This window comes from Somniosus microcephalus, chromosome 12 (assembly GCF_052327205.1).
Source record: "Somniosus microcephalus isolate GS21.2 chromosome 12, FLI_Smic_1.0, whole genome shotgun sequence".
NCBI classification, from domain to species: Eukaryota; Metazoa; Chordata; class Chondrichthyes; order Squaliformes; family Somniosidae; genus Somniosus; species Somniosus microcephalus.
In genome coordinates, this window is record NC_140998.1 from 87,901,265 (window position 1) to 87,916,221 (window position 14,957).

Sequence of the window (14,957 nt, forward strand, 5' to 3'; positions counted from 1 at the left end):
TAAAATTCTGTCAGGCCTGGACAGACTAGATGCAGGAAGGATGTTCCCCATGGCCGGGGAGTCCAGAACTAGGGGTCATAGTCTAAGGATAAGGGGTAAGCCATTTAGGACTGAGATGAGGAGGAATTTCTTCAGAGTGGTGAACCTGTGGAATTCTCTACCACAGAAGGCAGTGGAGGCCAATTCATTAAATATATTCAAGAAGGAGTTGGATATATTTCTTAAGGCTAAAGGGATATGGGGAGAAGGCAGGAACGGGGTACTGAATTTGGATGATCAGCCATGATCTCATTGAATGGCGGAGCAGGCTCGAGGGGCCGAATGGCCTACTCCTGCTCCTATCTTCTATGTTTAATAGGCTTACCAGCAAAGTTGAAGCCCATGGAATAAAAGGGACAGTGGCAGCATGGATATGGAATTGGCTAAGTGATAGGAAACAGAGAGTAGTGGTGAGTGGTTTTTTTGGACTGGAGGAATGTACACAGTGGTGTTCCCCAGGGGTCAGTTCTAGGACCACTGCTTTTCTTGATATATATTAATGACTTGGACATGGGTGTACAGGGCACAATTTCAAAGTTTGCAGATGACACAAAACTTGAAAATATTGTCAACAGTGAGGAGGCTAGTGATAGACTTCAGGAAGACATAGACAGGCTGGTGAAATGGGCGGGCACGTGGCAGATGAAATTTAATGCAGAAAAGTGTGCAGTGATACATTTTGGCAGAAAGAATGAGGAGAGGACATATAAACTAAATGGTACAATCCTGAAGGGGATGCATGAACAGAGAGACCTGGGGGTATGTGTGCACAAATCGTTGAAGATGGCAGGGCAGGTTGAGAAAGCAGTTAAAAAGACATGGGATCCTGGGCTTCATAAATAGAGGTGTAGAGTACAAAAATGTGGAAATTATGATTAACTTTTATAGAACACTGGTTCAGCCTCAACTGGAGTACTTTATCCAATTCTGGGCACCACACTTTAGGAAGGATGTGAAGGCCTTGGAGAGGGTGCAGAAAAGATTTACGAGAATGATTGCAGGGATGAGGGACTTCAGTTATGTTGATAGACTGGAGAAGCTGGGGTTGTTCTCTTTGGAGCAGAGATGATTGAGAGGAGATTTGATAGAGGTGTTCAAAATCATGAGGGGTCGAGACAGATTAGATAGAGAGAAACTATTCCCATTGGCAGAAGAGTTGAGAACCAGAAGATACAGATTTAAGGTGATTGGCAAAAGAACCAAAGGCGACGTAAGAAATAACTTTTTTATGCAGCGAGTGGTTGGGATCTGGAATGCACTGCCTGAAAGGGGGGTAAGAGGCAGACTCGATCACTGCTTTCAAAAGGGAGTTGGATAAGTATCTGAAAGAAAAAAAATTGCAGGGCTACAGGGAAAGGGCTGGGGAGTGGGGCTAGCTGAAGTGCTCTTGCAGAGAGCTGGCACAAGCTCGATGGGCCGAATGGCCTCCTATTGTACTGTAACCATTCTGAGAAATCTACTCCAATTGCTGTAACTTCTGAGATCATCTAACTCCACACTGATGATACCTAGAACTGTGTTTGGTTATTTCAACTTAAATGAACATTTTTACCTGGAAAATGTTAAAATAATGTATGGAAAGATCAACAGGAAGAGTGTGTGTGTGTGGATTCCCATAACATTGCTCATAAGTCACAATGTACTATTTTATAGTTCTGTTTATGCCACATTATGCACAATGTTATTATATTGCTACGATGTTTAACCACGCCTGTTCCTTTAAGACAGCAGGTCAAAGTATTGCCAATAGGAAATCTTTAAGTTAATTGCTGTTGCTGAGGGAAGTTTGCAGATTAACAGGAGCTGTTTTAAAAATGTATTCATTCTCGGGATGTGGGTGTCGCTGGCAAGGCCAGCATTTATTTTCCATTCCGAGTTGCCCTCAAGAAGCTGGTGGTGAGCTGCCGTCTTGAACCGCTGCAATCCGTGTGGCGAAGGTAATCCCACAGTTCCAGGATTTTGACCCAGCGATGATGAAGGAACAACAAAAAAAAATGTCTAACGTGCTTGCAAATTTCTGGCTCCAGACCAGAAGAAAATAGCCTTTTGATACCCCACCAGAATGCTATTTTTAACAAAAAAAGCAAAAACAAACTATGACTAATATTGCTAAATTATTTTGCTACTTTGTATTTAAAAAGTGATAGGCTGGTTGAGAATCATTACTGACTGTGAAGAACTGAATTAACATGCACATAGTTGGTGTTGGAAATAAACTATTCAGACTGACTTCCCCAGCCCTTGCAGGATATTATAATAACTTTATTATGCAGTGGCAGCAAAATTACTTCAATATTTTAATTGTGTCAGTCACACAGCTAAGTTGTGTTTAAATACACCAGAATGTGCTGTTACGAATCACCCATTGTGGCAAAATTAGATTTGACATCCCTGCTGTTCTTGAGCTGTTGAGTATTTTGCGGTTGCCTTGACACTAAGTAATAAAATTTTTCCTGGACACAAACATCCTAGGTAAGAATGGGTAAAATATCCAGTGCTGGCTTAAGTCAAATTGTGTGTTCTGTTGTGAAAAGCGAACCAAATTATATCACTGCATTTAATAGAAAACTGATTTGTGAATTAAGGGAGACTTTTACAATATATTTGTCACTCTGGCTTTTCCATCATAATCTAAGCTGATATTTCAGTATTTTGGGAGGCACCCTTTTTCAGGTGAGATGTTAAATTGAGGCCACCTCTGTTCTGGTGGCGCAGGCAGACATTAATGAGCCCATATCGCTACTTGAAGATATATCCTATTATTCTGGCCAAAATTCTTTCTTTTTCTTCATTCCTCTCCTTTCCTTGGTCGTTCTTCCTCCCTCTCCTCGTGCACACGCACCCCCTCCCCCCTCGCATGCAAACACCCCCCTCTCTTTCCCCCCCCCCCCCTCACACACACGCACCCCCCCCCCCCCTGTACACACCCCATGTTTGCTGACTGCCTCAGTACTTCACTCAATTGGGTATTCTTCATGAGTGAGTGCAGATAGTGAGTATTATCAGGTTAATTGAAGAGAGAGTTTCACAGCTCATTTCAATCATGTCCTCACATGAGCATATGCTATGAGGTTTTGAATAGTGATGAGGAGCTGGACTACCAGCTGTTTTCTTCCCTCTTCCCAAAGCCTGGGGATTGTGACACCCATTTAAGTATCTCCATTGGCTTGGCTTAGCTCTGCTAAATTTGTGCAGACAAGGGATAAAATCTGATAACCTCCTAATTGCAGGCTCAATCGCATGCATAATAACACCTTATATGCATGGAGCTACTGAGAAGCCAAGATTTTGTTTTGTGGATTTTGTAGATATTGAAACGTTCATTCCACTTCATTGTGGATTGTACAGTTTGCTACTAAATGTGGCTGTGGCGGTGTTGGTGACCGGGAATAGAACATTTTTTTTCTACTGTTGCAACAGCAGCTTCTGTTTCGAATACCTCCAGTTCCGTTTAGTGCAATATAAAACTTCAGCCTGCAACATCAGCATCCATGTAAGTTCAATATAACATAAAACTTACTCTTTAAAAAAAAAAGTGCTTTAAACCCTAGGTTCAAAAGTGCATTCTCAATTATAATAGCCTGACTCATCTTACACCTGCTATTTATATGACCTCTCTGAGTGATTGGGGCCAATTTGTGTGGAATTATGTTTTGCGTTGTGGCTTTGGAATAGGTTTAAGATTTAAAAAGTTGATTTTACACAGGACCTTTTAACAGAGCAGAGAGGACAAAAACTTTTAATTTGGTCAGTTTTGGCAGTTTCCAACCTAGGTACAAGAGGTGACAAGATAAGTGCTAATCCACTTCACCAGCCAGACCCCAGCATATAAATACAGGAAACTTTCTGCTATCCGGCACCGACGGGACCGAGCTGGTGCCGTTAGATCAAAACTGCCGTAGAAACCAGCGCTAATGTTTAAAACATACGGAGCTCAGAGCTCCGTGTGAAGCAACAAACCCTGTTGCTTAGCAACAGCTTCAAAACAGTCGATGCAGCTTGCAAGCATCTAGCTGAAGCTGTTGCTTAGCTACAGAGACGCTTGCAGAGCCAGGACTGGAGAAAAGAAGCAACGAAAAGAAAAAAAATTATCTGAACCAACTCCTGAATTTTGCTGGTAGATAGAGCTTTCCGGATAAACGAAAGTTTCCTGTAATTAGTGACTATTAATATCAATTACGCTTACTGGTAATAGTAATAAATGACAACATATGCACTAAAACATAGTTATATTGTGTTTGCCAAGATCATAACTTTTGTATTTCATCTTCCTAGGATGAACTTGACCTTACTGATAAACACAGGGAAGCCATGTTTGCACTTCCTGCAGAAAAGAAATGGCAGATCTACTGCAGTAAGAAAAAGGTAAGAAATTATACTCTTTAAAAGAGGACAACTTGTTTTTTTTTAAAGTAACAAAGGTGAAAGTATAGGAACCGGAATTCAGAGGATACTTGTCACTCGTGATTTGCATGAGTGGAAGAATATTTATTATTCACCATTACTTTTGTGTTCCTTTTTAAAAAAATGTTGCTTTCTTTTCTTCATTCTCTCATCCTACTCAGAAAACAGCAAGAGAATAGAGAGGCAGCATTGTTCCAAGTTTCTACTGCTGTCATAACTGGCTGTTGTGGGGTGTCTGAGAATAGCATTGAAGAGGAAGCTCACGGTGTTTTCTCTCCTCCCCTTGTAGTGCAGTAGCATTTGTATTCCGTTTGACTTCTTTCCCTCCTTTTCAACTCCAAATGGTATGATATAAATTTTCCAGATAGGAAGTCAAGCTATTAATCTGCCCTGTGGAACAGTGCATTACCTTCCTCATTGTAAGTAACTAATTCTCGTATAATGAGAGAACCAGGAAAAGAGGAGATGGAATCACGATAGCAAAATACTGCAGATGCTGGAAATCCGAAATAACAACAGAAAATGCTGGAAAAGCTCAGCAGGCCAGGCAACATCCGTGGAGAGAAAATAGAGTCGACGTTTCGGGTCTAACCCTTTTTCAGAACTGGAAAGGAAATGAAATAGATCGAAAGGCAGGGCTGGGAGAGAACAAAAGAAGTGAAGAGACATTAAGAGGTATTCAAAACGAGACGAGATGGTGATAGGACTAGTGGAGACAAAAGACAGCTCTAGATTAGGTGTGAAATGTTCGGGCAGAATGGGAGACAGCTGCCATGTGGGAGAGGAAAAAAAAGGGGGGGGGGAAGGGCCAAAACAAATGTGGATAAAATATAAGCAAAAAATGTAATGGGGGCCGAGGTTATGATCTGAAATTGTTGAACTTGATGTTAAGTCCGGAAGGCTGTAAAGTGCCTAATTGGAAGATGAGGTGCTGTTCCTCGAGTTTACGTTGAGCTTCCGTGGAACAATGCAAGAGCCCGAGTACAGTGAGGTCTGAGTGGGAATGGGGCGGTGAATTAAAGTGACAGGCGACCGGAAGCTCGGGGTCCCCCTTACGGACTGAACGGAGGTGTTCCGCAAAGCAGTCACCCAATCTGCGTTTGGTCTCCCCAATGTAGAGGAGACCACATCGTGAGCAGCAAATACAGTATACTAGATTGCAAGAAGTACAAGTAAATCACTGTTTCACCTGGAAGGGGTGTTTGGGGCCCTGGACAGTGGGAAGGGGGGGGCGATATAAGGGTAAGTGTTGCATCTCCTGCACTTGCACGGGAAGGCGCCAGGTGAAGGGGTGCTGGGCGTGATAGAGGAGTGGACTAGGGTGTCTCGGAGGGAGCGGTCCCTACGGAATGCTGAGAGGGGAGGGGAAGATGCGTTTGGTGGTGGGATCACTTTGGAGGTGGCGGAGGATGATCCGTTGAATGTGGAGGCTGGTGGGGTGAAAGGTGAGGACAAAGGGAACCCTTTCGTGGTTCCGGGAGGGAGGGGCAGGGGTGAGGGCAGAAGTGCGGGAGATAGAGCGGACACGGTCGAGGGCTGTGTCAACCACAGTAGAGGGGAATCCTTGGTTGGGGAAAAAGGAAGACATGTCGGAAGCACTGGTGTGGAAGGTGGCATCGTCTGAGCAGATGCGGCGGAGACGTAGAAACTGGGAGAATGGAATAGAGTCCTTACAGGAGGCGGGGTGGGAGGAAGTGTAGTCCAGGTAGCTGTGGGAGTCAGTGGGCTTGTAGTAAATGTTGGTCAATAACCTATCCCCAGAGATGGAGACGGAGAAGTTGAGGAAGGGAAGGGAAGAGATGGAGTCAGTTGTGCTGGTGCTTTGAAAACAACCTTGGAACAGGGGGAGTGAGAGGTGGTGGTAGTGGAAGAGATAGTGGTGGTAATTTTTTTTTGGGGGGGCGCGAGGAATAAGAAACAACCAAAGTCCTACATAACAATGTAATCAAGTTAAATATCTCTTGATAAATTACTTTAATGGACAAAACCATTTAAAATAGCAACTAGCATTCCATTTGTGTTGATTAAATTTTGGTGAAAGCAGGCAAAGTGCCTATTTAGTGTAATGAGATAGCACATTTTCTATTTCTGGGAGGCGTACTTGCTTAAATGTGAAAGGTTGGCCTAATAGCTTTGACATATTTTGAATGTTTCATTGACATTTTTTGATATTGTTCTCTCTCTAGATCAAACTTGGTCATGTCTTTAAGGTCAAATGTTCACAGTGCCCCACTTTCAAAAGGCAGAATGAACAGAGCTTCCTCTTTTCACTTATTCTCCACATACATTACGTTAGGTTTATTGCTGAACAGGAGAAAATCACAATAGTTTTCTACTAGGGACTTTTGTTTGCTGTAGTCTTGAGTCATGTGATCTCTTTCCCAATTGCCAAAATTCCCATGCTGTAAAAAAGCCAAGAACTGGAACCAGCCCTCTGTTTTCCCCCAGTCTTGAGCAGTGCCACTGTTCTTCAGTTGAAGAAAAACGTTTTGATGTTTCTTTGCTTTGTGAGTTAGCTATTCCTATTTTGTACAAACAGCTGACTTTTTTTCGTCAGTGTGTTCGCCTCAAATCAGCTAAATGTTTTCTCCATTATTTTTCTCAATGTGGGGCAGTGTTTTTGTTTTCAACTAAAAAGAAAATTAAAACTTGCTTTGATACATGCCTGGAACAGGCTTTGAATTTTGCTTATCCTGTTTTGGAGCTTTTACAGCTGGTGATGATCAACAACAGTGTTGTCTTTGTTTCTCACTGGGTGCATCTCTTAGAATGACTCAAGTGCTGGAAAGTGGTTTTGAAGACAAGGATGGCTTTGAGCAATGCACCAGTTCCACCTCTTTAAATATGGGTTTGCAATTCACCTCCAAAAGGAACTGCAAACATTCCAACTCGGAGAAAGATTCCTCCAGCATAAGAGAACATTGTAGTTGGTTGTAGTACCAGTCTTTTAATGGAATCAGTTGAGAGAGGCTGAGCACTATCTGAAGTGGCTGGGAAATGGTCATAGTTATAATGGCACAGAAGGAGGCCATTCGGCCCATCGAGTCCATGCCGGCTCTCTGCAGAGCAATCGAGTCAGTCCCGTTCTCCCGCTCTATCCCCGTAGCCCTGCAAGTTTACTTCCCTCAAGTGCCTATCCAGTCTCCCCTTGAAAACACTGAGTGTCTCCGCTTCCACCACTTCTGTCGGCAGCGAGTTCCAGGTCCTCACCACTTGCTGCATAAAAAAGTTTTTCCTCACATCCCCCCTGTATCTCTTACCCAAAGCCTTAAATCTGTGTCTCCTAGTCCTTGTACCATCAACTAGTGGGAACAGCCTTTTGCCGTCTAGCCTATCCAAACCAGTCATGATCTGGTAAATTTAGCTTTTAGCAAAAGCTATCTTTTGCTTTGCAGCCTAGTTATTAACGGGCACCAACAGCAACAGCCTCTGTATTCTGTGACAAATACATGGGTGCCACCTCTATCTTACACCTCTGACCTAGGGACTTTGTTTACCTCTTTCTCACTTGCACCCTCTCTCTCTCTCTCTGCCTCTATGTGAAATAATTTATTGGCATCATTTGAGAAGGGAACAGGTGTGTTCAACTAATATAAGTCTTGGTGTCTGCTTCAGAAAGATCAATGGTTTGGGCTGACTCTGAAATTCCTCCTCTGCTTCTATTTATTTTGATTTATATGCTAAAATCTTTGATTAAAATAATCCTTGGTGCTTTTTGAATCGGAAGGAAGTAACGAGGAGCAACATGCCATCTTCACAGAAATCACAGAAACCCCACAGTGCAGGTAGAGGCCATTTCGGCCCATCGAGCCTGCACCGACACATATCCCACCCGATCCCCGTAACCCCTACACCAACACCTATCCCACCCTATCCTTGTAACCCCACGTATTTAATCCCCCTAACACTAAGGGTCAATTTATCATAGCCAATCAACCTAACCCGCACATCTTTGGACTGTGGGAGGAAACCGGAGCACCCGGAGAAAACCCACGCAAACACGGGGAGAATGTGCAAACTCCACACACAGTCGCCCGAGGCCGGATTCGAACCCGGGTCTCTGGCGCTGTGAGGCAACAGTGCTAACCACTATGCCACCATGCACTTCTTCACGCCTCCTGAGCAGATCACAGATGATTTCAAAATCTAAGTGGTATCTCATTTGCATGCATGCATGCAAACCTCTCCTTGGCCTTGCCTTATTTTACCTCTGATCTCCTCTAGCCCTATATCCCCTCCCAAACACCCTGTTCTGCTGATTTTCAGCCTTCAGTGCATTTACCCCTGTCCCACTGCACTCTTGAGCAGTTGAGTGCCTGGTAAACAGAAGATCCAAATCCTGATATTTTGTAAGCCTTTTGGGAACATATGTCCTGAGCCTAAGGCCTAAATTTTGCCGGTCCTCAGAGTGCGGGACTGGAGGTGAGACCGCTGTCAAAATCGCAAATATTGACAGCGGGCAGGAAACCCGCTGTCAACCCGCCTCCAATCAATCTTCCCAAGTGTCGGGTCCCTGATTTGCACAGGGACCCGACACCTAGCGGCGAGAAGTGGATTATAGCCACTTACCTGGCTGTTAACAGGTACTTGACACTTGTAAACAGGCTCTTTTTCAATTTTGCCACTTCTGCTTTGGGTTCCCTGACGTCTGGACACCATGCCAGGTAAGTGTGGTGTGCTGTGAGTCTGCTGTAATGTTTCTGCATTGATGACAGCTGCAGAAGTGGTGTGAAGGATCCAATAGTGCACTGGTGAGTTTCAGAGGTAAGAAAATGTTGGGAAAATAATTTTTAATGTATTTACTCATTTCTGTAGGTAACAAGTTTTGAATTGGCTGTCTAGTCCCACCTCATTGGGAGAACCTCTCTCGCCAGTGACAGATCGCTTCTGTAACCTCACCTGCAGCTGCCATCTGTTCTAGCCTAAGGAGGGAGTCACTAGAGAGCCTGGGTGCAAGAGCTTACCTGTGAACAGTCATTGTCTGTGTTTGCAGCATCTCAATGCTGTCAAAGAAAAATTGTGCGTGGTCCCTTTAAGAAAACTGGCAGATGACGCGTTATCAAATGATGTCATCTGACCGGCTTCTTCATTGGCCAGCAAGCCCGCAGGGCAGGCTTAACCAGGCCAATCGGCATAAAATCATGTCCGTTGGCCGGATGCAGTTGGGGGCGGGACTGGAACCCGGAAACCAGCTGACCCGCTCCCAAGCCGCATCCATTTACAAAATTGCGGCCTAAATCTCTTCATATTTGTCCAAAAGCAGTCATTGCAGGTAGCACACATTGTACAAGGCAGTATATTCGGGAGGTCAGTTTACTATATATATATCTCTCTCTCTCTCTCTCTCTCGAGGCTCTGCGGTTTCACATAATATACTTTTAGGTTCATTATGCAGGTAGTAAGATACTCAGACCATTTGTCTCCTCTAATCTGACTTCAGTATCCAGGGTATGGTCAGAAATGGCAACTTTCCTTTGCCTGTGGCACTTCAATGTTTCTGCTTGTTTAGGCAACTGCCTTGTTCAGAGTTCCCTCTCCAGACTCAAGTCTTGACATTGTTAGGGGAAATGAGGGTTTTTTTTAACCAAAAAAATAACTCTCCAAGCCTTCACTTATGTATGTGCAGGTTTTTTTTTGGTATATACTAGGCAGCATTTTATCCAATCACTATCATGGTAATTGAAGTCATCAATCAGAATAATTAACAAAGGTGTAGATCAAACTGTCAGTTTGTATCTAACACTTAGGTGAAAATGAAATTAGCACATGTATGGCAAACTGTTTGCTGAAGAACCAAAATGAGACTTCATCTGGTTCTTCTCAGAAGCACACTCAAGATCTAGCATTGATTGGAACATTAGGAACAGGAGTAGGCAATTCAGCCCCTCAAACCTGCTCTGCCATTCAATTAGATCATGGCTGATTTGCACCTCCACTTTATTTTCCCCCTTTTGCTCCATATCCTTTGATACCCTTACCTAACAAAAATCTATCTATCGCAGTCTTGAAAGCTCCAATAGTCTCAAAGTTTCAACACCCACAGCTTTTTGGGGGAGAGATCTATTTAATCTTGAAAAGGAGTTGCCATACCTTGTTTCCCAAATGTTGACAGCCTTCACAAATGTAATTTTCCATCAGATATTAAGTGGTTATGTAATTAGTTGTTGCTTCCTGTTGATCTGCAGATCTCTAAAAGGCCTAAACATTAAAAAAATGTTTTTATTCATTCACGGGATGTGAGCATCGCTGGCAAGGCCAGCATTTATTGCCCATCCCTAGTTGCCCTTGAGAAGGTGGTGGTGAGCTGCTGCCTTGAACCGCTGCCGTCCGTGTGATGAAGGTACTCCCACAGTGCTGTTGGGTAGGGAGTTCCAGGATTTTGACCCAGCAATGAAGGAGGAACGGTGATATATTTCCAAGTCAGGATGGTATGTGACTTGGAGGGGAACTTGCTGCTGGTGGTGTTCCCATGCGCCTGCTGCCCTTGTCCTTCTAGATGGTAGAGGTCGTGGGTTTGGGAGGTGTTGTCGAAGAAGCCTTGGCGAGTTGCTGCAGTGCATCTTGTAGATGGTACACACTGCAGATGCTGTGCGCCAGTGGTGGAGGGAGTGAATGTTTAAGGTGGTGGATGGGGTGCCAAACAAATCGGCTGCTTTGTCCTGAGTGGTTTTGAGCTTCTTGTGTTGTTGGAGCTGCACTCATTCTGGCAAGTGGAGAGTATTCCATCACACTCCTGACATGTGCTTTGTAGATGGTGGAAAGGCTTTGGGGAGTCAAGAAGCGAGTCACTCACCGCAGAATACCTAGCCTCTGACCTGCTCTTGTAGCCACAGCATTTATGTGACTGGTTCAGTTAAGTTTCTGGTTAATGTTGACCCCCCCCAGGATGTTGATGGTGGGGGATTCGACAATGGTAATGCCGTTGAATGTCAAGGGGCGGTAGTTAGATTCTCTCTTGTTGGAGATGGTAGTTGCCTGGCACTTGTGTGACATGAATGTTACTTGCCACTTAAATCCCTAGAAATAGACTGCCTACTTTTTTTTGATATTTTGAATGCCATAAGATTCAGATTGTGTGTGCATATTGATAAACATCTACATATTAAAATTCTTGCAAATGGCACACAATTCCTCTCCACAAACTTTGCTTCCTGTGTCACATTTTTGAGCAATGCTTTTTATGTCAACATTTATAATTGAAATTGCCTATATAAATACCTAGAATGAAAAGTCTGCATGTAAACAAATGCCTGTCGTGATGTTGTTGCAGAACTCCAGCTACTAGCTAGTGCTCTGGCATAAGTCGATAAAATGTGTCTCCTAACTCAGTTTGCCATTTTATGCCCTATTATGCAGGTAAACTTTCTTCTTCATTTAGTGTATTCTCAGCCTTTTATAAATAAGTCTCTTGTTCACGGTCTTCTGTCCCTGATGAGTAAATCACTGCTTCTCCCAGGTCAGACCTACCTCAGCCCTTTATTTGATATTTTTAACTTCCAACTGTAGTTGTTTTCCTCCTCACCATTAATAAATAAATTAATTAATTTAAAAATTTTAACTTCCAGCTGTAGCTGTTTTCTTCCTCACCATTAATAATTTAATTCATTTTAAATTTCAAATATATAAAATGTAACTTTCTTTGTTGGTGTCCTTTCCCACTCCTTCTTTCTGCTAAAGTAAATAATTGCTCACTTCTCCCAGATCAAAACTTTAACGTCCTCAATCCCCAGTTTTTCTTTTCAACTTTCAGTCACAATTAATGCTTCATTTTATTTTAAATTTCAACTGTATTTCTCCTGTTCTACCCCATTCCCCCACCCCCCATAAACAAATTCTTCAATGTTTCTTCCAGGTCATTGCACCACTCTTTAATTAAATAGCAACTGCTGATCTTAAAATAAACATTATTATTAAACCACTTCATTCCCAGTATATTAATGAATCATCTAATGTTAAAATTTAAAAAACATTCCTAGTTGCCAGCCTTTTATTAATAAATCATTCTGATCTTAAAATAAATAATTAAATAATACATTTCCCTCTGCTGCCCTGTTTTTTAATAAACTGCTTCCATATTAAATAAATGGCTATAAATTAAATTTCTAATGTTTGCATTTCATAAATAACTCCAATCTAAACTTCTATAAATTGTATTCTCCCTTTAATAAAGTGAAGTCACTTCTATAACCTGCTGTAACACTCCTAATCTTACAATACATATCTTCCAATTTACCATGAGTAATGTTGTGTATGTACCTTTAAGAGAATAACTGGTCTCAGACTGCAGTACCGGCAGTGACCACCCCTGTATAAAAGGCGCTAGTGAGCCTCTGTTGTTTTAGTTTCACTATTGACTTCCACCAGTAAAGACTTATTTTGTTCCACTCCTACTGTCCGTGTCTCAATCATTCACGGACGTAATACTGGCGACGAGCAGATACGAACCTACCTACAGTCTGCACCACCTCCTGGGATCCATTCCTACAGCGAAGTGAGCAGAGGTCGAGGCCAGAAAGAAAAGAAAGTAAGAGGCAGTAGAAACGGGCGTCGACCGTGGGCATCCGCCCTGTGTTGCAGAGTTGAAGATTGCTGGAGAAGCTGTCGGATGCGGGGCCTGGTTCCTGTCGACGGTGCTTCAGCTAATCGGGCTAGCGGCAGGTAGTGCACTGATCCTTCCTGGGCTGCGGCGGTCGCGAACTCAAGCGGGTGGTTTGCAACGGGGCCGAGCAGCGTTGTCGGGAAGAAGAGAGAGAGAGGGTGGAGCACACAGGGCGCGGCCGGTGCTACGAAGCCGGGCTGCGTATAGACCCGCGAAGAGGGAGGCAAGAGTCCCACAGGGTTGTTCCACGACGGGAAAATAAAAAAATATTAAACGCGCAAGAAACCGTGGAAAGCAGCGCTAACAACAGCGGGGAAGAAGGCAAAGCGCGGGAGGCGCCATTTTGTTAAATCGGAGAAGAAGGCAAAGCGCGGGAGGCGCCATTTTAGATTTGCAAGATGCCGAAGACTGGCTGTATCACTGCTTTTGATAATACAATAGAGGACTGGACCACGTATATGGAAAGAGTCGAGGTATATTTCGAGGCAAACGAAATAGCGGAGGAGAAAAAGGCATCGATATTGTTAAACTTAATGGGCGCTAGAACGTACGGCCTATTGCGGAACCTGATTACTCCAGCCAAACCGAAGGCGAAGAGTCTTAACGAAATTGTTGCTGTCCTACAGGAACACCTAAACCCTGCACCGCTGTTGATAGCAGAAAGATTTAAATTTCACAGGAGAACTCAGCACAAAGATGAGAGCAATGCTGAGTATCTTACAGAACTACGCAAGCTATCAAAGCACTGCCAGTTCGGAGCAGGACTGGCAGATACCCTACGGGACAAATTTGTCTGTGGACTCCTGAGTGAAGGAACACAGAAGAAGTTACTCTCAGAGAAAGAGCTGACGCTAGATAAGGCTTTCAGCGTGGCAGTATCTTATGAAGCAGCAGCCAGGGGAGCTGCAGAAATTCAACAAAAACCACAGGAATACGGCACCCACGAAATGACACGGGGATTTGCAAAATGTTATCGCTGCGGCAGAACTAACCATGACCAGAAGGACTGCTGGTCCAAAGACAAAATATGCAGGCAATGCGGGAAGATTGGACACATTGCACGAGTTTGCAGGTCTGGGAAGAAGACCAGCGACAACAAAAAGGCTACTAAGGAACCGTACAAAGTACAAAAGATGAGCGATAGTGAATCCGGGAACAGGAGACTAAGCTGTCTCAAACTTCACAATGTAATCGCAATAGAGGATCACCGAACCATTTGGGTCACCCTCACGATAGCAGGGTCCCAAGTTAAAATGGAATTGGATACAGGATCAGTGCTAACCGTCATGAATCGACGAGACTACGAGCGGCTATTTTCACACATACCCTTGAGAGAGACATCCATCGTCTTGACGACTTATACGGGGCAAAAAGTATACCCCAGAGGAAAAATAAGGGTGCCTGTCGAATACAACGGCAAGAAAATACGGAAATTGTATCTCTACATACTGCCAAATGGTGGACCACCGTTATTGGGACGGGAATGGATCAGGAAGATAAACTTAGACTGGCACTCCATTCATGCAATGACGGTGGACGGTAAAAAAGATGAAGACGTCACTCCTGGACGATTGTCAACAATCTTAGCTAACGCCAAAGAGGTATTTCAACAAGAACTGGGCACGCTTAAAGGCGTAACCGCCTCGATAAAAATAGAAGAGAATGCAGTTCCCAAGTTTTTCAAAGAAAGACCGGTACCATATGCAATTCGCCCAGCCGTCGAGGCAGAGCTGGAGAATCTGGAGAAGGCGGGCGTGTTGTCTAAGGTCGACTGGAGCGAGTGGGCGACAACCATCGTTCCTGTCATGAAGAAATCGTTAAGCAATAAGTCCGGGGAGCCAAGGAAGATTCGCATCTGTGGGGATTTCAAGGTGACGGTGAACCCAGTCCTTCACACAGTACAACATCCTCTTCC

At 43.8% G+C, this 14,957-nt stretch overlaps 1 protein-coding gene across 1 annotated transcript in view; it reads left to right on the plus strand.

Moving 5' to 3' along the window:
• Positions 1 to 14,957, plus strand: part of daam1a (dishevelled associated activator of morphogenesis 1a) — a 265,075-nt gene that overhangs the window by 124,129 nt on the left and 125,989 nt on the right. Inside the window, exon 4 of the mRNA XM_086003291.1 lies at positions 4,315 to 4,404. Coding sequence (XP_085859417.1) covers positions 4,315 to 4,404 — 90 coding nt within the window. The remainder of the gene's footprint in view (positions 1 to 4,314; positions 4,405 to 14,957) is intronic.